The 22220-nt window shown below is 40.2% G+C and overlaps 1 protein-coding gene across 2 annotated transcripts in view; it reads left to right on the forward strand.

Moving 5' to 3' along the window:
• NUP35 (nucleoporin 35) overlaps nucleotides 1–13739 on the forward strand; it is a 34820-nt gene extending 21081 nt beyond the window's left edge. For both annotated transcript variants that reach the window (XM_026018390.2, XM_026018391.2), the window contains exons 5-9: nucleotides 5596–5737; nucleotides 8866–8935; nucleotides 10157–10285; nucleotides 11517–11681; nucleotides 13093–13739. In XM_026018390.2, the coding sequence (XP_025874175.1) occupies nucleotides 5596–5737; nucleotides 8866–8935; nucleotides 10157–10285; nucleotides 11517–11681; nucleotides 13093–13170 (584 nt within the window). In that variant the 3' untranslated portion in view covers nucleotides 13171–13739. The remainder of the gene's footprint in view (nucleotides 1–5595; nucleotides 5738–8865; nucleotides 8936–10156; nucleotides 10286–11516; nucleotides 11682–13092) is intronic.
• Nucleotides 13740–22220: the final 8481 nt, after the last annotated feature.

The following is a 22220-nucleotide window of genomic DNA, read 5'->3' on the forward strand; positions in this document are numbered from 1 at the left end:
CCACATAAAGGTGAGATCATGGAGTATTTGTCTTTTCTTTGTCTGACTTCTTTTTCTTAACATTATGTCCTCAGGATCTATCTTTGTTTTGCAAATAGTGGGATTTCCCCCTTCTCATGCCTGAAAAACATCCATTTATGTGTCACCCCTTCTTTATCCATTCATCCAATGAGGGACACTTTGATTGTTTCCATATCTTGGCTGTTGTGAGTAATGCTGCCAGGAGCATGGGAGTGCAATTTCAAGATCCTGTTTGCATTTTCTTTGGATATATACCCAGAAGTGGGGATTGCTGGATCATATGATAGTGCTACTTGTAATTTTTGAGAAGCCTCCATACAGTTTTCCATAGTGGCTGTACCAATTTATATTTGTACCATTTATATTTGAAAAGGAATACAAGGTTTTCCTTTTCTTCAAATCCTAGCTCTTTGGATTTCTGAAGATAGCCTTTCTAAAAGGTATGAGATGATATCTCTGTGGTTTTGATTTGCATTTCCCTGATGGTTAGTGATTTTAAGCACCATTTTTGGTCTCTGTTGACTATATGTCTTCCTTGGAAAAATGTTACTCGGTTCCTCTGCTTAAAAAAATTTTTTTTTTTTCTGTTGAGTTGTAGGAGTTCCTTATATATTTTGGAGAGTAACCTCTATCAGATAAATGTTTGCAAATATTTTCTCCCATTCCATGTGTTGCCTTTTTCATCTTGCTGATGATTTTGTAGATGGCTTTGTTAAGTATGGATTTTAACAATATTAATTCTTCCTGTTTATGACCCTGGGATATCTTTCCATTTGTGTCTGTACAGTTTATTTCATCAAAGTATTGTGGTTTTCAGTATAAAACTCTTTCACCTCCTTAGTTAAATTTATTCCTATGTATTGTTCTTGCATGATATTTTAAAGAGGATTGTCTTACATATTTTTAATTTTGTTATTAGTGTGTAGAAATGCAACTGATTTCTGTGTGATTATGTATCCTGCAACTTTACTGAATCCATTAATTCTAAAAGTTTTTTAGTGGCGTCTTGAAGATTTTCCATGTATGAGATCATTTTATATGCAAAAACAGTTTTGCAGCCTTTCCAATTTAGATGCGTTTTATTTTTTATTTTTTTCTTGCTTGGTTGCTCTGGCGAGGACTTGCAGTAGTATGTCAAAAGGAGTGATAAGTGGGCACCCTTCTTTCTTCCTTATTTTAGAGGAAAAACTTTCTACCTTTCACCATTGAATATGTGAAATGTAGACTTGACAAATATGGCCTTTATTATGTTGAAGTATCCATTTGAACATTTTTATCATGAGAAGATGTTACATTTTTGTCAAAAGCTTTTTCTACATCTGTTGATCATCTCATTTTAATCCAGCTTTCGCATCAGAATAATACTGGCCTCATAAAATGGAAACTAACATTTATTGAATCTATTAAACATGCTCTTTCAGTTAATCTTCAACTATGTTGGATAGGTGTTTTATATACAGTTGTGTTTTGTGTTCCTCATATGTAAAATGTGGAAGGTAGGTTCTATCTTACAGAATTTCTTTTAGGATTAAAAATGAATGCATGCAAAAGAACCTGTAACAGCACCTTGAATATATAGGATATATACTTGCTAGCAATTATCATTATACTGTTACTGTTTTTATTTTTGTTGTTGTAATATTTAGGAAGTGAGGTTCAGTAATTCCCTCTAGTTGTGACAGTAAATAATAGAACTACAGTGTGAACTAACTACAAACCCATTTACTGTCTTTCCTCTCATCTTCTCATGATGCTCTCTACCAAGATCAATGATTGGTCCAGGGGTAGCAACACTAGCCTTCTGCTATTCAGTCCAGTCTTGTTCTGGGCTCCTGCCAGGATCACATGTTGCCTTCCTAAAAGCAAGATGCTGTACTTCCTTCTCCCCCCGTACATTAAAGATATTTTCATATTTTTTTTGTAATTCACTAGCAATTGGAACATGAGGATCTAAAATAAAGTAATAATATCCCCAAATAAATTTTGGGGGACTGTTTAGGATTTTTCTTTTTAAAATTTATTTTGACATTTTGAGTGGTATATCTGGAGAATAACTTGACTCTCCAGTACTACTTTGTTGTGGATTAACAGTGTGTCACTGTGACTGGTCATTGAATATGTTTGTTAAGAGAACTTTCTGTGTGGTTCGGAGAAAATCATTCTGTATTTATAAATAGGAAAACTCAGTTACCCTTTTTGTATCTCAGCTTTGGATTTGAATAGCTTTATTATTCATTTCCTAATAACATTCGTGTAAGGTCTCCCATTAATCAACATTTTTAAGGTATTTAGGATATGCTCAACCCACAATCACCATTTACCAAAATATGTGTTTTATGAAGGTAAAATGTCATTAAAGTATAGGAGATATTGGGTTGAATAAAGTTACAAATAAATCTTTCTTTATTGAATAATCTTTGAGAATTTTTTATGTGCATTGTAAAACTCCGATCAGGATAATAGAGTATATGGCCTTTTATGAAACTTAACACAGTAACTTTGTCCCTCCTCTTTTATGTGTTTTAAGAGCATACCTTGAGGGGGTCCCCGTGGCTCAGCGGTTTAGCGCCTGCCTTCGGCCCAGGGCGTGATCCTGGAGACCCGGGATTGAGTCCCACATCAGGCTCCCTGCATGGAGCCTGCTTCTCCCTCTGCCTGTGTCTCTGCCTCTCTCTCTCTCTCTATGTCTCTCATGAATAAATAAATAAAATCTTAAAAAAAAAGAAGAGCATACTTTGAAAGCTCCATTTGACTACAAACACTTTGAAATGATTTTAGGTTGATTTTCAACTCCGTTGGGCATTCAGGACAAATGACTAGGCAGTGGATACACAGAATGTACTGAGCAGAGAGCCTCTAGAAGTTAGCACATGGATTGTGAATCATGTACAAGGCCCTGTAGAACACTTGTTCTCAGACTTCTTAGTTTCAGGGTCCTTTATACCCCTATTATTTACTTATTTCTACTATCAGAGAGGGTGTGGGGGGAGAGGAGGGAGGAGAGAACCCTCAAGCCCACTCCTGCTAAGCTCAGAGCCTGACTCAGGACTGCATCCCACCACTCTGAGATCGTGACCTGAGCTGAAATCAAGAGTAGGATTCTCAACTGACAGCCACTCAGGGGCCCCTTGGGTCCTTAATATACTTAGAAATTGAAGCCCAAAGAGCTTTTGGATTATAGCTATTGATGTTTATTTACTGCATTAGAAATTAAAACAATATTTTGCAGTATGTATTAATTCATCTAAAAGTAATTTGTTTCATATAAACCTAAGTAACCTTTTTCTTTAAATAAAATATTTTTCTACAAGAAAAGATTCTTATGAGAAGAGTGACATTGCTTTGTGCTTTTCAGATTTCGATGTTTGGCCTAAAATAATAGCTGAAATCTCCTATCTGCTTCTGTATTCAATCTCAGTTGATTGTATCACACCAGGTATCCTCTGGAAAGGTCCACCGTACACTCATGAGAGAGTGAGAGTGTAAAGGCAAATGAAACCTTAAATGACTATGAAAATAATTACGACTTGGCAGATCTTGTGAGAGGGGTCATAGGGAGCTCTTGGTCTCTAGTGCACACTTTTATAAACCGCTGCTGGAGTAAATACAAGTGTTAACTAGGCTACTTCCTAAGAGCTTATATTTTGAATTTGGATCATGTAGATTGGAATTCCAGCTGCCCTTCTAGACATTAACATTCCCTGTTTCCTAATTTGTTAAGTGGAGTTACTAATAGGACCTATCTTATAAGATTGTTAGAATTAAATAAAATTGGGGCACTTGGGTGGCTCAGTGGTTGAGCGTCTAGACGCCTTTGGCTCAGGTCGTGATCCTGGGGTCCTGGGATCAAGTCCCACATTGGGGGAGCCTGCTTCTCCCTCTGCCTGTGTTTCTACCTGTCTCTGTCTCTCATGAATAAATAAATAAAATCTTTAAAAAAAATAAAATTGTACATGTAAAAATGGTATAATAAGTACTCTAAATAAATTGCTGCTGTTCATTATTTCAAAATTTTTGTCCTGTTGTGTCACTTTTGCTCACAATTTTCCTTTGGCTTCCCAACTCATTTGAGGTGAAAGCCAGAGGCTTTATTTACAGTGGTTTACAAAGGTTTTTTTCATGATCTGACTTCTAGTTACCTCTGTGCTAATATACTTGTTTTCACCTCAAATGCCCCTCCTTACCATGCAAATACTGGTTTTCTTACTGTTCATCAAACACCAGTCATATCCTTTCTTAGGGCCTTTGTACAAGATTTTTTTCTCCAGTTAACGTTTACTTCTTCAGATATTGGCATGCTCTGACTTCTATTTCTATCAGGGTTTTGTATTAATGGCATCTCAGTGAAATATTTTTTTCATTTAGCCCTTCTATGTATATACATATACATATACACACACTTCTGTCCTTCTGTCTCCCTTCTCTGCTTTATCTGTTTATTTTTCTGTAGGAGCTTCTGTTTTCTAACATACTTTATTCACTTGTTTGTCTGTCTTCCATTAGAAGACATTAGAATCCAATTCTAATGGACATTAGAATCTAATTCTTCCATTAGAATCTAGAGATAGGTGGGGTTTTTGTTTATTTTAGCCTAACTTGTTCACTACTGTCTCTTCAATAACCTAGAATATTCTTAGTGTGTTTTGGGAGGGCGGGGGCATAAGCTAGTGTGGGGAGGGACAGAGGGAGAGGGAAGGAGCGAATCCCAAACAGGTTCTGTGCCTAGCATGGAGCCCGATGAGGGGCTCAATCTCATGACTCTAAGATCATAACCTGAGTTGAAATTAAAGGTCTGATGCTTAACCAACTGAGCCACCCAGGCACCCCTGCTTGGTGCATATTTAAGTGCTGTAAAAATATTTTTGTTTGACTCATTATTACTACTCCAAAGATGAAGGAATAATCTCTGCTTCTCAGAAATGTATGGTCTTAGTATAATAGTGCCTCTGAAATAAAATGAACATGTTGTAAAGCATTTAGCTTGGCCTTTTGGCGATGTAGCAGTCAGTACTCATTAATTGGTAGTTGTTGAAGGATAAGCAAAGAGAGAACAGTGTTAGAAATTTCAGAAAGAAATGACCTGAATAAAACAAAACTGCATTTATATCTCAGGAACTAGGGTAGATACTCTTTAGGGGAATATTGAAAAAGTAAGGTTGGAACTATTTTGTGGAGGCCAAGGCATTTAGGTTTTTCTGTAGGTAGTGAGTTATTGCATATTTTTAAGGCAAAAGTTTTGTGATGAAAGTGCTACTTTGGAAGATGAATCTAGTAGAAGTCCTTGAGGTTGATTGGAGATCCTTCTGGTGTAGGCTTAACTGAAAATTAAAACATTAGCAAATTTATAATAAATAATAAAACTTTTGCAAGATTATAAGTTATACTCAATTATTAATGAGCTCTGAAATTGTACGGTAGTATAAAATTATCATTTGATTACAGTTGTATATTTCAAAATATTTATGCAATTGCCAACTTTTAATGTGTATTTTTTCATTTTAAACTGAGAGCTTTGATTTAAAATAAACCAAGATGTTTATATTTGTAACTAACTTACTAAATATACTAATATAGGGCAAAGTATGTTTAGTCCAGCAAACATTGGTCAGCCACGAAAGACAACATTATCTCCTGCACAGCTGGATCCTTTTTATACTCAAGGAGATTCTCTGACTTCTGAAGATCACCTTGATGACACTTGGGTGACTGTGTTCGGGTAAGGTTTCTGAATAATTTACTCTTCCAAAAAAAAAAAAGAAAGAAAGAAAAAAAACCTTCTCCAACATTTATAATAAACATTATATTAAACATATCAAAAAAAATTGCACAGCAGATGGTTGTATACCCACCACCTGGCTTTTACAGTTAATTTTTTACTTACATTCATTTTATCTTCCATTAACTCATCTTTTTTTGTTGGTACATTTCAGAGTAAGTTGCACACATCACTACCAATCATTTATCCTGACACTTCAGCATGCATATTATTATTTTTTAAAATTTTTGTTTATTTATTTAAAGAGGGAGGGGAAGGGCAGAGGAGAGGGGGAAAGAGAATCTTAAGCAGGCTCCGTGCTGAGCATGGAGCCTGAAGTAGGGCTCGATCTCACAACCCTGAGGTCATGATCTGAGCTGAAATCAGGAGTCAGACACTTAACTGAGTTACCCAGGTACCCCTCTGAACAAGTGTTCAGTATTTGTGTTTATCTGCTTGCCACTTCCCATATTCTTTTCTCTTAAGCTTATTTGTTGGATAATGGAATAGTTTTGCATCTTTAGACTTTAGGAGTTCCTTTCTTTGTAGTGGTTATTTCTCTGCTTATATTGGACTTAACCAGTTTGGAACTAAAATCGAATTTCATATGTGTGTGTATATGTATACATACATATACATACATACTGTATCCCAAGGTTGGTACTTAATAGTCACAGGATATTGAGTATTAATAGAAATTGTACATGACAGCCCTAGATGCATTTTGAATAGATTATTAGATTAAAAAAAAGTACTTTATAGCTTTTGGAGATCACATTGCATCATTTACATATGAGAAAACCAAAGTAGTAGATTAAATGACTTATTCAGAGGTTTACATCTAGTTCTAGGTAAAGTGTCCGCAAAAAACCTTAGGTCTTTGATTTTTAAGCTGTTACTGTTCATACCATACTACCATACTACATAAGGTTGCTTCTGAAAGTGTGATGTGTCATACTGATACTGGATCTTAACTATATTTAGTTTTGGGATAAGAAGTATATAAATAACACATGAGCTTCTTGAACAATACACAGTAAATGTTAGTGGACTTTATATGTTCAATTTATTTAAAATTTAAAAATTCAAAGGAATTATAAGAATCTACAGTGAAAACTTGTCCTTCCCACTTTTGTCCTTTTTTTCCTACTTCCCTGCTGCAATTTTTCTTTTCTTTTTTTTTTTTTAAGATTTTATTTATTCATAGAGACACACAGAGAGAGAGAGGCAGAGACACAGGCAGAGGGAGAAGCAGGCTCCATGCAGAGAGCCTGATGCGGGACTCGATCCAGGGTCTCCAGGATCACACCCTGAGCTGCAGGCGGTGCTAAACCACTGTGCCACCAGGGCTGCCCTGCAATTTTTCTTCTAAGGCAATACTTGACACCTGTTCTGTGTGTAACCTACCAAAGATTCTTTGTTACGGATCCTGTTTAGGTGACAAATTAGGATTATTGCTTTCTCTTATTCTCCAGAAAGATCATGCTTAGCACACAGCAATTGGATGGCCTCTTGATTTTTTTTTCTTTTTTATTTAAATTTTCATATTCTTTCATGGCATGGCTGTGTTTTTGAACTTGGATGTCCACCCTTAAGTCTGTTTTTGAGGCTCAGTATTAATGGTGTCTCTTTTAGATTCCTCAGTAAGTGGATAAATTACTTGAAGTTCTTCTGCTAGTCTTTTTCTTCATTTTTAAGATCAACACTTTCATACCTCTTAATTTTCTGTTGGTTTTATGTTTAGTAACCATATGAGTTTGATTGCAAGAACTGAAACATTTTCTTCTAAGGGATAAAATAATTTGATCATTTATAGGGTAGTATATCTAAAATATGTATGTTCTTTCTTTGATAATTTTTTTCCTGTTGACTCAGGGTCATCATTCATTCATTCATTGTTTTAGGGTAGTTCTTTTACAGAATATTGGAATGTTTCCACTTAGTGGTCCTAGGGTCTTAGAACTACATTTTATTTTTCAAATACCTCCTACTGCAACCATTATTTTTCTTTCATTTTTATTTTCTTCAGCTCTGGTTTATAGGCACTTGTTGCTTTTCTTTAAGGTTAGAAATCTTATAAAATTTGAGTCTTGAATGCAGTATTTTACTCACATTTTAATATGTACACGTCTCATTTATTTTTGTGACTCTGTTTTTTCCTTAGGTTTTTTTCCTTCTTTATTTTAAATTTTTAAATTTTTTATTTAAATTCAGTTATTTATCATATATTATTAGTTTCAAAGGTAGAGGTCAGTGATTCATCAGTCTTCTATAATACCTAGTGCTCTTTGCATCATATGGTCTCCTTAATGTCCATCACCCAGTTACTCCATTCCCCCACCCACTTCACTTCCAGCAACCCTCAGTTTGTTTGCTTGATTAAGGGTCTCTCTTATGGTTTGTGTCAAGTCCTCCCTAACTGAAGCTGTTGGTTAAGAAAACTCCAGATTTTCAACTTAAAATAACTTAATTGTTTGGATTATAATAGTAATGTCTGATAAAATATTTAAACCATACAGAATTTTATAAAGGAGAAAATGAAAATCACAATTTTCTCAGATTTTGGCTATTAAAATCTTGGTAACCATCCTTTTAAATGTTTCTATACCATTGATACTTGGTACTGACTTTCATTTTTGTTTGAGAACTAAATTTCTGAATTTTCAGTTGGTGCTCAATATGTAATAAGGACTATATAATTTAAATTCATTTCCTTTTAATAACCATAGTATACCTCAGTATTTCACACATACTCATATACACATGCTCACACACTCTTGCAAAATATATACAGAGCTGCAACTTCTTAGTTCTTTGGACATGGTAAGGCAGTGGGAGTGGAATTTTAGAGATTTCATAGATGGAATATAGGGATGGAGAAGAATGGGTGAGTCAAAACTAATTTTAACATATTTGTTTTTGGGTGACGGGCAATGATAGATTTAGCTGACATGGGGGAAACAACAATCAGGGGTTTCCTTAATATTTTATTTAGTCTCTTGGGACCGTATCTTAAAACACTTACAAGTATGTTAATTTGCATTTGTATTTGTTATGGAAGTTGACTATTTGGACAATTCTTTTTTCAGGTTTCCTCAAGCATCTGCTTCCTATATATTATTACAATTTGCACAATATGGGAATATCTTAAAACATGTGGTAAGGCTTACTTCTTTTCAGTTCAAGATTTAGTCTGAAAAAAAAAAAAAGCTGTGAATTGAGGGAAACTTTGCTGCTGAATACTGTCTACTTTTTCCAAACTAAAGTTTTTCTTTCTTAAATTTTCATTGAATATATCTGTTGGAGTGTAGAAGGGTAGAAGTTGCATAGTAGTTGATAAAAAGGGATAAAGGGAGAAGATAAGCAAGAGAATGTGAATTTTAGACTCCCACCCTTAAATAGTTCACAGTCTCTTTTAACAAAAATTATGGGAAATATTTATATTACTGTCTTCCAGTATGAGCTTGTTTTATTGGAGATAAAGGAAAAGAGAGAAGTTCCTGATGTACAGAGTTCTTAGGGTTTTTTTTAACCTTATCTAGAACATTTTTGAAAAAGTATCTTACCTTGCCTTACCTATAACAAGTTATGAATAACAAATCTTTTTTCTGTTAGCAGGGATTGACTACCTCCTACAGAAAATTAGATTGATGAGTATAATTTTTATAAACTTAATAGTGTTAATAAAGCCTATTTGTAAGAAACAAGTATCTTTTTGGGAATTAGTTTACTTTCAGAGAATATTTGGCACCTATTCTATTCTATTCTATTCTTCTATTCTATTTATTTATTTGAAAGAGAGTGCGCGTGTGCACGAGATGGGGAAGGAGCAGAGGGAGAGGGACAAGCAGACTCCTCGCTGAGTGTAGAGCCCCATATGGGGCTTGATCCCAGGACCCTGAGGTCATGACCTGAGCCAAAATTAAGAGTCATATGCTTATTAACTGACTGAGCCACCCATACACTCCAATATTTGCCAATACTTTTGATAGTAGAGAATTGAGGGTTAGGTAGAAATTATTGAAATTGTTTAATAGGATTTTTTTTCAATCCTAGCATACGGCTTATAATGGGGCATTAAATAAAAAGTAGAAGCAGAGGCTCCTGGGTGGCTCAGTGGTTGAGCATCTGCCTTTGGCTTAGGTCCTGATCCCGGGGTCCTGGGATGGAGCCACACATCAGGTTCCCCGCAGGGAGCCTGCTTCTCCCTCTGCCTGTGTCTCTGCCTTTCTCACTGTGTCTGTCATGAATAAATAAATAAAATCTTTAAAAAAAAAAAGTGGAAGCAGATATATCTTTATATATTTGTATTTTCTAACAGAATTCATTTCTTAGATTTTATATATCTTATGTTTTAAAAAACAACTTCATTCTTTGCAGATGTCTAACACAGGAAATTGGATGCATATTCGTTATCAATCTAAACTGCAGGCCCGGAAAGCCTTAAGCAAAGATGGGAGGATTTTTGGAGAGTCCATCATGATTGGTGTAAAACCATGTATAGATAAAGTAAGTTATTGCTGATGTAAGGAAAGTGGCTTAATCTATACGGAGAGCATGGGTCTAAGCATTGACATTGACGGTTATGCCACTTGGCTGCACTATGCCCCTTTTTCTTGCTTTGTAAAATGTGATGGTGTTACAGTACTGTTTTCATGGGAAGCCAAAAATGTAGTCACAAGACTTTAGAATTTAGAAATAATCCATACTGGCCCCTTAATTTTACAGATAAAGAGGCCAAGAGGACTTAAGTAACTTATCCAGACAGAGTGTGTTTTTAAAGGTGAGACCTAGGGATCCCTGGGTGGCGCAGCGGTTTGGCGCCTGCCTTTGGCCCAGGGCGCGATCCTGGAGACCCGGGATCGAATCCTACATCGGGCTCCCGGTGCATGGAGCCTGCTTCTCCCTCTGCCTGTGTCTCTGCCTCTCTCTCTCTCTCTCTCTTTGACTATCATAAATAAATAAAAATTAAAAAAAAAAAATTAAAGGTGAGACCTAGATTTTAGGTTTCTTAAGTTCTCATTCTGTTGTGCAAAGCAACATCAAATTCCTTAAATACTTTAAAAGAATGCTGCTATTTCAGTAGAATGAAAGATTTCACTGGAATGGTTAAAAGGATTAACTATTAAATGGATGAAGCTTTTTTAGTTATGTAATTATTATATTGTGTTGTAACGGATGCTTATAGAGGAGAATCTGGGGTTCCTAGCTACTAAGTAACACTGGACTTTATTCCTCTCCTCACCCCAGGATTTCCCCAAAATTCTGCTTTTTCTTCCTTGTAGTTTGTTAGATTTTTGCTGTTGTGAGTCTCTAGTTGTTTTGATCAAGTATTGAAGTGGATTTTCTGGCCAAGCATTGTGTATCAAAAACTAGCTAAGAAGCATACATTGTTTTATCAAGGCTAAAATTATTTGAAAGGTTAATTAGATCAAAGAAAGGATGCCCCTTTTATTAAAGTTTTCTTTTTAGACAGCCCAGGTGGCTCAGTGGTTTAGCGCTGCCTTCAGCCCAGGGTGTGATCCTGGAGACCCAGGATCCAGTCCCACGTCAGGCTCCCTGCATGGAGCCTGCTTCTCCCTCTGCCTGTGTCTCTGCCTCTCGCTCTCTGTGTGTCTCTCATGAATTAATAAAATCTTAAAAAAAAAATAAAGTTTTCTTTTAAGTAGGATATAATAGTGGATGATAGATAACATGTTATGTTTATAAACAGAGAAGTTCTTTATCTTTATTTCTCCAGAATGTTATGGAAAACAATGACAGATGTGCTTTATCATCTCCATCTCTAGCCTTTACACCACCAATCAAAACCTTAGGTACACCAACCCAACCTGGAAGTACTCCTAGGATTTCTACCATGAGACCTCTTGCTACAGCATACAAAGCTTCTACTAGTGACTATCAGGTATTTTAAGAATTGGATAAAAAAAAAAGATATACTTTATGTATGTATTTATTAAAAGATATACTTTTAAAGGGTGAAATGCATAGCATGTTTAACTTTTTTGCCGGATTGACGGTTATTTAATTCTTACTGACGTGATTGCCTTGAAATACCTATAAACTTTGCATTCTTAAATTTCCTATTTTAAAAATTAGAATTATGGCCAATTGAAAACTTACGTTGAAACTTTGCCATTTTTTAAGACATTTTGAGAGTTTATTTTAATATTTTCTAAGTTATATTTGCGTATATTAAAAGTTTCTCTTGTGAATATCTCTGGCATGAGGGAATATTAAAAACTCTGTTAAAACTTATGACTAGGGATCCCTGGGTGGCTCAGCAGTTTAGCTCCTGCCTTCGGCCTAGGGTGTGATCCCAGAGTGCCGGGATCAAGTTCCATGTTGGGCTCCCTGTATGGAGCCTGCTTCTCCCTCTGTGTATGTCTCTGCCTCTCTCTCTGTCTCTCATGAATAAATAAAATCTTTAAAAAAAAATTGATGACTAAATCTGATGGCATCACAAATAAAGAACCTCAGGTTAGAGTTATCAGAAAAACCACTGACCAGCTCCCATTTCAAAATTACTCATTTCAAAAAATTTAAAGGGAAAGTTGATGTACACATTGAAGAATGATAAAAGTATTGTGACTCTCATTCAGGATGTGATATTATACCCTACTTAATTAACCAGGTTCTGAACTTGCCTAACCACAGACATGGTTCTTGAAACAGCAAATAAGTTTTTACCCTATGCTTTAGTAAGACAGTTAGTGACGATTTAATCTTTGGATTTCCCTTGATATTTGGAGATTAGGACTGTTTTTTTTTTCCTTAAGGTTTTTCTTTTAAGCCAGTATTTTATTTTATTTTTTTATTTTCCAAGTAGGCTCCATACCCATTGTGGGGCTTGAACTCACAACTGAGATCAAGAGTCACAAGTTCTACTGACTGAGCCAGCCAGGCGCCCCTAAACCAGTATTTTAAAATCCTCATCTCCGGGAGTGCCTGGATGACTCAGTTGGATAAGTGTCTAACTCTTGATCTCAGCTTAGGGTCATGAGTTCAAGCTCCACATTGGGCTCTGTGCTGGGTGTATAGGCTATTAAAAAGAAAGTCTTGTAGCTTTTGTGTGTTTGTTCAGTTTCCTGATATAAGGAGCAGATATAATTTGTCTTGCCAAAGGAATAAGATTTTGTCCTTCCTTTAAAGCAAAGGATGTTCTGACTAAATCCAGATATTAATAATTAAATATACAATTCAGTACTACAAATAGATTTAATTGTTCGACTCTTTTAAATTAGCTTTTAAGTCAAGAATTGATTATGATACTGAGGAAACTATAACCTAACAATTGTGTATGTTTTTTTGAATAGGTTATTTCTGACAGACAAACGCCAAAAAAAGATGAAAGTCTTGTATCCAAAGCAATGGAGTACATGTTCGGCTGGTAGTATAGTAAGAACCGAGAACTCACCTACCGTGGAGGAGGCTGCTACACTAAAACAGAGTTAGCAGAGTATCGCCAACTTCCTGTGGTTAGTTATATAACCACTCTTGGCGGTATTGGAAAGCTGGCTCATACTTTCCTTAGAAGCCTTTTTCTTTAAGGATACAGCATATTTGTAGCTCGCACTTTAAAAATGCTTGAGACACGTTTTAAAGAAAAAAAAATCCCTGTAAATAGGATTTGGTGTTTTCTGTGATAATTGCATGCTTAAGCACAAAAAACTCAGCATTGATTACTGTAAAATATCTAATTGAATTTGTCGTGAGGCTTTGTAGTCTTCAGGAGTTAGTGGGCTGAATTTCAGAAGGGTAGCTTGTACAGCTCCTTCTGACAAGACACAAAGATTGTACTTAACAATTTGAATTATGATCTTTTAATTTAATATTTTAATTATCTTGTTTATATATGTCCTATCGTGGATTGTCATCCTTCAGTATTCTAAAACCAAAACAGTCTTTTTAAAAACCTACTAAAGTTTCTTGATAATAAACTTTGTCAATGATATATATTGAACCATTTTTGTAAGTGACTTATTAACTATTTTAAAAAAGTTGAAGTGTTGAAGGGAGACCAGCAGGACTCCTTGCTGAGTGGGGAGCCAGATGAGGGGCTTAGTCCCAGGACCCTGAGGTCATGACCTGAGGTAAATCAAGAGTACTTGTTTGCTATATCTGAGTAGCTTACTTGTCTTTGTATCCGTTACATCATTTACTTAAAAAGAGCCAGGAAAGATGTAAATATATCAAATGAACACATTGTGTGACTTAAACTTACACGGTGTTACATGTCAATTACATCTCAATTGAAAAAAAAAACACTACAAAACCCAAAGTGAACGAAAAGAGCCAGGAAAATCTGAGAAAGCAAAGTGCCGTATTTTTCAATACTACAGAATACTACAGAAGTGGAAACTGAGAAAGCTAGAGAAGTTACTCTGCAATTTCAGAGAAGCTGATTTCATACAAAAATAAGTAACATAAAACTGTAGTCATGCAAAGTTGTTTTAAAAAATGGATGATAAAAAATGGATGATAAGGAGCAAAATATCCTAAAAACATTGAACACCAGACAGACATTCCCATAGTAGATCTGAACTATGACCTATTATTTAAAAATGACTTCTAAGATATTTTGAAAGTGATACAGAGTATGAATATCAATCAGAATTTCAAAAACTTGGGAAAGTACTAGAAATAAAAGGAAAAGTAATTTAGAAATGAAGACTAAACTAGGATAAACACAAAAGCAGATAAACAGCAGATAATGTCTTATGGGAAATAGAATGTCAAAGTAGGATGACTTTAGAAATCCGGAAAGGGGATCCCCGGGTGGCTCAGTGGTTGAGCGTCTGCCTTCAGCCCAGGCTGTGACCCTGGGGTCCTGGGATTGAGTCCACGTCGGGCTCCCTGCATGGAGCCTGCTTCTCCCTCTGCCTGTGTCTCTGCCTGTCTCTCTCTTTCTGTCTCTCATGAATAAATAAAATTTAAAAAAAAAAAAAAAGAAAAATCAGGAAAGATGTAAAAAGGATTCATGAGAAAATGACAAACTTTAGAGCCTAAATAGAACGAATTATATGAAGAGTACTTCTTTTTTTTTAAGATTTTATTTGACAGAAAACACAAGCATGGGGGTGCGGGGCTGTGTGGCAGGTGGAGAGATAGGGAAAAGCAGGCTCCCCGCTAAGCAGAAGGCTGGAGGTGGGGCTCGATCCCAGGACCCCAGGATCAGGACCTGAGCCCAAGGCAGATGCTGAACTTGAGCTCTCCTAGGGCGGTGTACTTTGCTAAAAAAAAAGAATTTTAAAAAACTTGGAGCTACGTATTGAAAGAACACCCTGCCTACCTGAGAATGTTCTCTCATATAAAAACTTTGGGTTTGGGTATCTAGATAAAAACAGCAAGTGACTTAGAAGCAGCACTGTGCCAGGTGAAAATAATACATTTAAGATATTTGGGAAAAATGTGAACAAAATATTTTATTTCTAACAAAAGTGATTTTGAAGCATAAAAATTACTTCCCAGGCGTCAGCTTGCAGGAGTTCAGGAAACATGTTTTCCTTGAGCGCTTCCTGGGAAATGGACCAGAGAATGTGCTCAGACGAGCTGAATTACTGGGAAGCTGTTGACACAAAGTCTACGGTGAGCATTGAATTTGACATCACGTCGCCACCAGAGTGCTGACCAGCGTCATTGCTTGAAGCTCAGCCCACTGGGTGGATCTTCCCTCGCTGCCGTCTTTCTCGTCCACTCGAACACGGCAGGAGTCCGTGTTCGGCGTACAGAAACTCATCCCTCCGTGAATGAAACTTGTATTTTTTCTCCCGTTAGCTGATGGTAGTGAACTCCGGCTAAGTCATAGACTGTGAACAGAGGGAGAGGCGTCAGTATCTTGGGGGTACATGATGTAGGGTCCTGGGCCACCATTTCATGAGACTTCAGAGCCTGTGGGCCTGCTTGGCCCCCGTGCTGCGTGTGTCAGGGGTTATTGCCACGATGGCCGGGCTGGAGGCCAGCAGATCTGACCACACTGAGCTGATGGGCCACCCTGGTCACACGGCTGTGCTGTGTGATTAATGCTTTGGCACTAAGACGTGTCGGGTGCCCACTCCCCGTGGCCCCACTAAAATCTTCTGGGTCCCCTATGGGATAGGTTGAAGTGTTTTCCCATCTATTTTGTGTAGTCTCAAAAATCCAGCAGCCTACCACATGCTTCATCTCTTGTAGTGGTGGGAGGAACGAGGTACAACAATTTGTCCTTGGGAGAGAGATGTCTCAGGATGTCTGTCCCGCTGTAGGGCTTCAGAACCGCACCCAGGTGGTAAAGCTGGACTTCTGTGCTTTACCTCCCACCCCTGGCACCCACCTGCCTTTCCAGGATGCCTGAGTATGTGCCACTTACTTTTTAATGAACATGAGGCCATCAATCCACAGTATTTGAATGATCGAGTTCCCTGGTTACATACTGTGATTTGCCCACTGACGGGCCATTTTTCAGGAGCCGTGAGAACATTGGGGTTCACAGGTCACCTATGACCTTGTATCTAACAGGCCTTAAAATTCCTGGGGGATTCTACTCAGTGTGCTCTGAGCAATGAGGAAGGCTTGGGGGAACTACTACTGGATGTCCTTGCTGGGGCTCTGAAAACTCTCTCCACAATTTAAGTCGTCTCCTGTTTCTTCTGGGTCTAAGAATTGACTCCTATTGGGAAAGTAGGGCTGGAGGGCAGCTGGCCTCAGGCTTGGTGCGAATCTGCTTTTGATCTTTTTAAATTGTCTGTAAAGCAAAACCTCTTTTTAGTTTCCCTTCTTTTTAAAAAGCATTTTAATCACCAAATAAGACATGAATACAGAAAATGAAAATGCAGCTGAATGGAATATGAGGTGAGTAATCATGTGACCACCACTCCTGAAGGAACTATTGCACCTGCAGTTTCCCTGTGCCCCAGTCCAACCTCCACCCTTGCCTTCCCCACAGAATTAAACACTATTCTAACTAAATTGTTCGGTGGTCCAGGTAGGCTTTCCAAGAGTTGGGATTTCTCCTTGGATGTAGTAAGCTGCTGGAAGTTAAAATTCTTAAGTTGGAAGATTTCTGAATGCTAAAGCAGCCAAAGCTTGAGTGCTGTAACTCAGAGACCCAGTTTTGGAAATTAACTGCAGGTCAGGAAATGAATCCGTATTTTAACTTAAAAATTTAAGTAGGTCATGATTTAATGTGAAAATAATCCATCTGACATCATTTTCAATAGCTGACAAAATGGACCAGTACTTCCTTTCCTGACTCGGCGTGTTTACTTACCGTCCGTGAACGTTGATAGTGTGTGCGGCCCACGTTCCTGTGCTGCTGACTGGTTAGTGAGAAAGTAGTGGCTAAGTTACTGGAATTTTAGACTTTGCTTTTGACAATAATTAAGAGCGTGGATTTTGGAGTGAGACTTAAAATCCTGTGTCTACTAAGCTACAGGACCTTGGACAAGTTACATCTCTGTGCCTCTGCATCCTCATCAGCAAAATGGTAATAACGTCAGGGTCTTTCTCACGGGGTCGTTCGGACTAAATGGACGGATACGGTGTGAGTCGTTTAGGTCGACGCCGGTCGTGTAGTAAGGACCCGTTGAACGTTAACCATCATGGAGTAGTTAGCAAGGTCAGTCAATCCGCCTGCTAACTAGTCTCAAGAAAACCATGAGTATGTGGAAGATGAAGGATGCCTTCAGATTTGACATCCCCCGTGCCCCCCCTCCCGAGAGGCAGGGGCTGTGTCTCCTGTGCAGGTGTTGGGTTCACGGGGTAGGGGGTGATGTCCACTGGCCCCCAGACTGGCCTGTGCAGGACCAGCTTGTACCTGGGGCTCTGAGGCCCTGATTTGCCACAAGGGGAGGGGAGGCCGCCCCCCGTCTCCCAGCAGCTCCCTGCCGGCACCGCGTTGGGAGAGCCGCTTGCACCCCACGGGCCCAGCCTCTTCCTTCCTGAGCTCACGACCTTGGGAGACACAGTGACGTGGGTGCTCTAAACCCAATTTTAGGGAGACAGGTTACACAGCAACTGGAACAGGGTGAGCTCGCAGAGCGCATGTCCTGCCCCGGTGGCTCGGCAAGCTCTGGGCTCACAGGCTCTCAGGGTCACGGGAGGGCGCCCTCCACGGTCCCACATGGTGGGGATCTGGGCTCAGCGGGGGTCTGCTGCAGATCCCCCTCCCTTCCCCCCGCCCTTGCCCTCCTGTTGTGTGTGCCTGCGCTCGCTCGCTCACACACATGTGAAATCTTGAAAAAAAAAAAAAATCTCCCTAAGATCACGTGGATCCATACTTCGAGGAATAGGACAGCAACCGGATGCTTCACCGGGCAGTGGCGTGGAGGCCTAGCGCGGTTTCTTTCGTATTTAGGTCATTTGGCTTCAGTCGCTTGGGACGCACTGTGGGGGTGTTTTAAATGAGTCTCCTGGGTTCCCAATGCAGCCCGAGAATCAACTACCTGGTAAAAGACTATTTGAAAAGAAAGTATTGAAAACAATGGGAGACCAAGGAAGTGAATGACTTGGACGTTTAAAGTCCTCTACACATTTGCCACGCACGAACACCCCAGGGTAGGTGGCTGCGCGCGGTTGTTAGGGCGAATGTTCGAGCCTCTCGCTCTGCCCAGCTCCTCCTGGGTCTCGTGCCAGCGAGCACTTAGCTGGGCCTTGTTAGCGCAGGAAGTTCTGGTAACGCAAAGGCCCAGGCTCCTGCAGCCCGGGGCGCCCGGGCCCTTGTGCTGGGCTGGAAGGGGCCTCTCCAGTCACAAGTGACCTACCGGGTTATTTCTTGGCCAATCTGGAAGACCTTTTTTTTTTTTTTCCCATGAATTCAGTCTGTCTCTCTCACATTTCTTTTATAAGCACCTGCTAATTCTTGCAGAAACAGGTTTTGAAGTGGAACTTCAATAGATTTTCTATTGTTGACAATAATGTTCTGTTCCAAGTGCCTTAGTCACATTGAACTGCAGAGGTGCCTCCATCTTGTGGAGACGGGCAGAAGTGCCCGAAGTGGAGTTGTACAGTGAAAACAAGCTGCAAAGTCCGAGATGAAAAGTAATTGCTAAATTTACGCTTTCCGAAATATTGACAACTTTCTTTGTTCCTATCTGCCCTTTTTTGAGCCTTTGGTGTCTTCTTGCACATATTTACTATTATCATAAAAGATCAAAAATATGTTTTGGAGGGAATGAATAGGTATAAATAGGTTGTTTCTCAGAGTTTTCTTTTGAGCCAGAATAAAAGGAAAATTGATGAATCGAAACATAGAAACACTGAGTTAGGTCATTGATTTAAGAAGGAGAAGTCAGTATCAAGGAGATCTGACTCCGTATTTCAAGCAGCTAAACTACGGTTTGTATGACCTGCAGAAGTACACAGTACCTGTAATCCTAGCAGTATTTGGAAAAGTTCTTTCAACAACCAATTGAAGTAAATATAGTTGAGCTCTTAACACGCGCTAGAGCCTTGGGGTTACATCAGAGGAACACAGGTGGGTATCCACTCCCGTGGAGCTAACGTTCCAGCAGGAAGACCACAGGGTATAATCGTGGTGAGTAAGTCACAGGGCACATTCAAGGGTCGTAGCTGCTCTGGGGACAAAGTGATCAGAAGTACTGGGGTGTTAAATAGCCCTCCTCGTAGGTAGGCCTCCTCGACAAGCTGAGATCGGGCAGATGTAAGGGGATGAGGTTGTGAGGGTGGGGTTTGTGGAAGAACGATCCAGGCAGAGGGAACAGCAAGAACAAAGGCAGGAGTGTGCCTGGCACCTCAAGGAACAGCACAGGAAGCTGGAGTGGAGTGAGCCAGGGGAGGAGTGGTAGGAAAACAGACGAGATGATGGGAGCTCAGGTCACATCGGGTCTTCTAGACCTTAATAAGGATCTTGAACTTTCGTTCTTGGTGGTGGGTGTATAATGGCCCCAAAAGATGCCAGTATCCTGATCCCCAGGACATGTGAATATGTTGTAGGACACGGCAAAGGGAGCAAAGGGAGCCGAGCAGATATGATTAAGGGCGTGGCCCTTGGCAGCAGGTGCATGCAAAGGTGCTCACCGTCCCTCACCAGAAAAATGCAAATCAAAACCACAATGAGATACCACCTCACACCTGCTGGATAACTATTATCAAAACCACAAGAAATAGCAAGTGCCGGCGAGGATGTGGAGAAGAAAGAAACCCTTAAGTACCGTTGGTGGGAATATAAGCGGAGGCAGCTGCTGTGGAAAAGAGTGGAGTTCCCTTACAAAGCCAAAAGTGATCCAGTAATACTATTTCTGGGTATTTATGCAAAGAAAACAAAGACACTAACTCAAAGAGATGTGCGCACTCCCATGTTCACTGCTGCCTAATTTACCGTAGCCAAGATTTGGAAACGACGGTGAGCGTCCACCACTGGATCAGTGGATCCAAAAAATGTAGTGTGTGTACACAACAGAGGATCACCGAGCCGTGATAGATGCAGTCCTGCCACTTGCGGCAACACGGATGGGCCTTGTGGGCGTTGTGCTCCGTGACGTGAGTCCCGCAGAGAAAGACTAATACCGTGTGATCTCATATTTGGAACCTAAGCAAAGACCAACAGAGGAACAACAAAACTACTACAAATCCATCTTCGTAGGTAACGGAGAAGGGATTGGTGGTTGCCAGAGGAGAGGTGTGTGGGGGGTGGTAGGATGGGTGAAGGGGGTCAAAGTACTAACTTCCAGTCTTAAGGCGTGGGATGGAACGTACACCACGGGGCCTGTAGCTAATGACACTGATACGCATTTGAAAGTTGCCGAGAGTAGATCTTAAACATTCTCCTAAGGAAACTGGGGGGCGTCCGGGCAGCTCAGTCGGTTCAACACTGGACTCTTGATTTCAGCTCAGGCCGTGGTCTCAGGGTCGTGGGATTGAGCCCCAGGGAGGGCTCCGCGCTCTGCGCCGAGTCTGCGTGAGGTTCTCGCTCTAACCTGTCCCTCTGGCCCTCCCCCCGCTCGCACACGCACTCTCTCTAAACAATTAAAAATCATATAGAAAAATTCGTGACTATTGATCATTTCTTAATACACTCAAACATCGAATCCTGTTAGGAACTTAAAACTAGGTTGTTAATTGCACCTCAATTTAAACAGAAAAGCTCAAAACAAGCAAACGTCAAAAGGGTAAGGCCTCCAGGTGGGCAGGGCATCGGGTTATCTAGGTGGGGCCTGTCTAATCCTAGGAGCCCTTGAGCTTGGAGGAGGCTTTCCACCCCCTGAACCATGGACAGTGTCTTGGATGAAGGGAGCCCTCAGTGGACAGCGTTGCGGGGGGAGGTTGGGGACCTCGAGGGGACATCGAGGAAGCAGCCTCTCCCAAGCAGCCTCCCTGTTGACCTCTTCATTTTGGGGACACTAACTGGGGGCTCTTCTCAGCCCTCCAGACTTCAGGCCTCCAGGAGCTGCAAGATAATAAACATTGCCCTGTTTGAAGCCGTTTGGGGTCATTGGATTGAAGCTGCGATAAGCCCCTGAACCCCCCGAGTGAAACGGGAAGGGAAGGGATGCTTTGTGGTGGAGGAGTCTCGGGCGGAGTGTGTGTGGCCCGTTCACTAATCCTGTCCCCGGGGCCTCCTGACCGCGGGTGGGGGAGGCTCAGGCTCTCCCTCGGGTCCCTGCCTTCTGCCCTTGGAGGCTGAAAGCGCAGTGACTTGACCCCTGATGTAACTTGGGGAGTTGGCAAAGGCTTTGACGCTTTCTGAACTTCAGCATTACTTGATGTTTTCTTCCTCCCCAGGAAATCCAGGTTAATATGATCTGGAACGATTACGCGAATTTAAAGTAATTTCACTCATTTAGAGGAAAGCGGTGCCTCTTGTCTGTAGCACAGCCAACCTGGATCCTCTCTGAAGTCAATTTTAATCCTTGACTGCCTTTTGTCGTCCTTTTTTTGTTTTTGTTTTTTTTTTGGCATTTTCTTCCCATGAGCTAAGTCCTTGTTTTTTTTTTTTTTAATTTTTATTTATTTATGATAGTCACACACACACAGAGAGAGAGAGAGAGGCAGAGACACAGGCAGAGGGAGAAGCAGGCTCCATGCAGGGAGCCCGTCGTGGGATTCGATCCTGGGTCTCCAGGATCAAGCCCTGGGCCAAAGGCCGGCACCAAACCGCTGCGCCAACCAGGGATCCCTAAGTCCTTGTTAAAACCAAAATGCTAAGGATTAAGTGAGAGAGAAAAGATCCTAAGATTGTCTTTAAGCTCCTGTTTCAGTGTCCCCTAGTATTGGGATGTGTTTTCCACGCCCTTCCATTCTGGCGGCCTCGAGCACATGCAGCAAAGTTCAGTGTGTCAGGCCCGTCACAGCTCCTGGTCCCCTCCGATCGTACACAGTAGTGGCTCAACAGGATGGATCCCATCGAGGCAGCCCGGCCCGCGGGCGGGGAGCTGTGGCTCAGGGGGGCACGAGCAGGACCACGAGCGGCCCGGCCGTGGGAATCCTCCCGAGAAGAGCTTTCCTC

Source organism: Vulpes vulpes, chromosome 3 (assembly GCF_048418805.1).
Source record: "Vulpes vulpes isolate BD-2025 chromosome 3, VulVul3, whole genome shotgun sequence".
NCBI lineage: Eukaryota > Metazoa > Chordata > Mammalia > Carnivora > Canidae > Vulpes > Vulpes vulpes.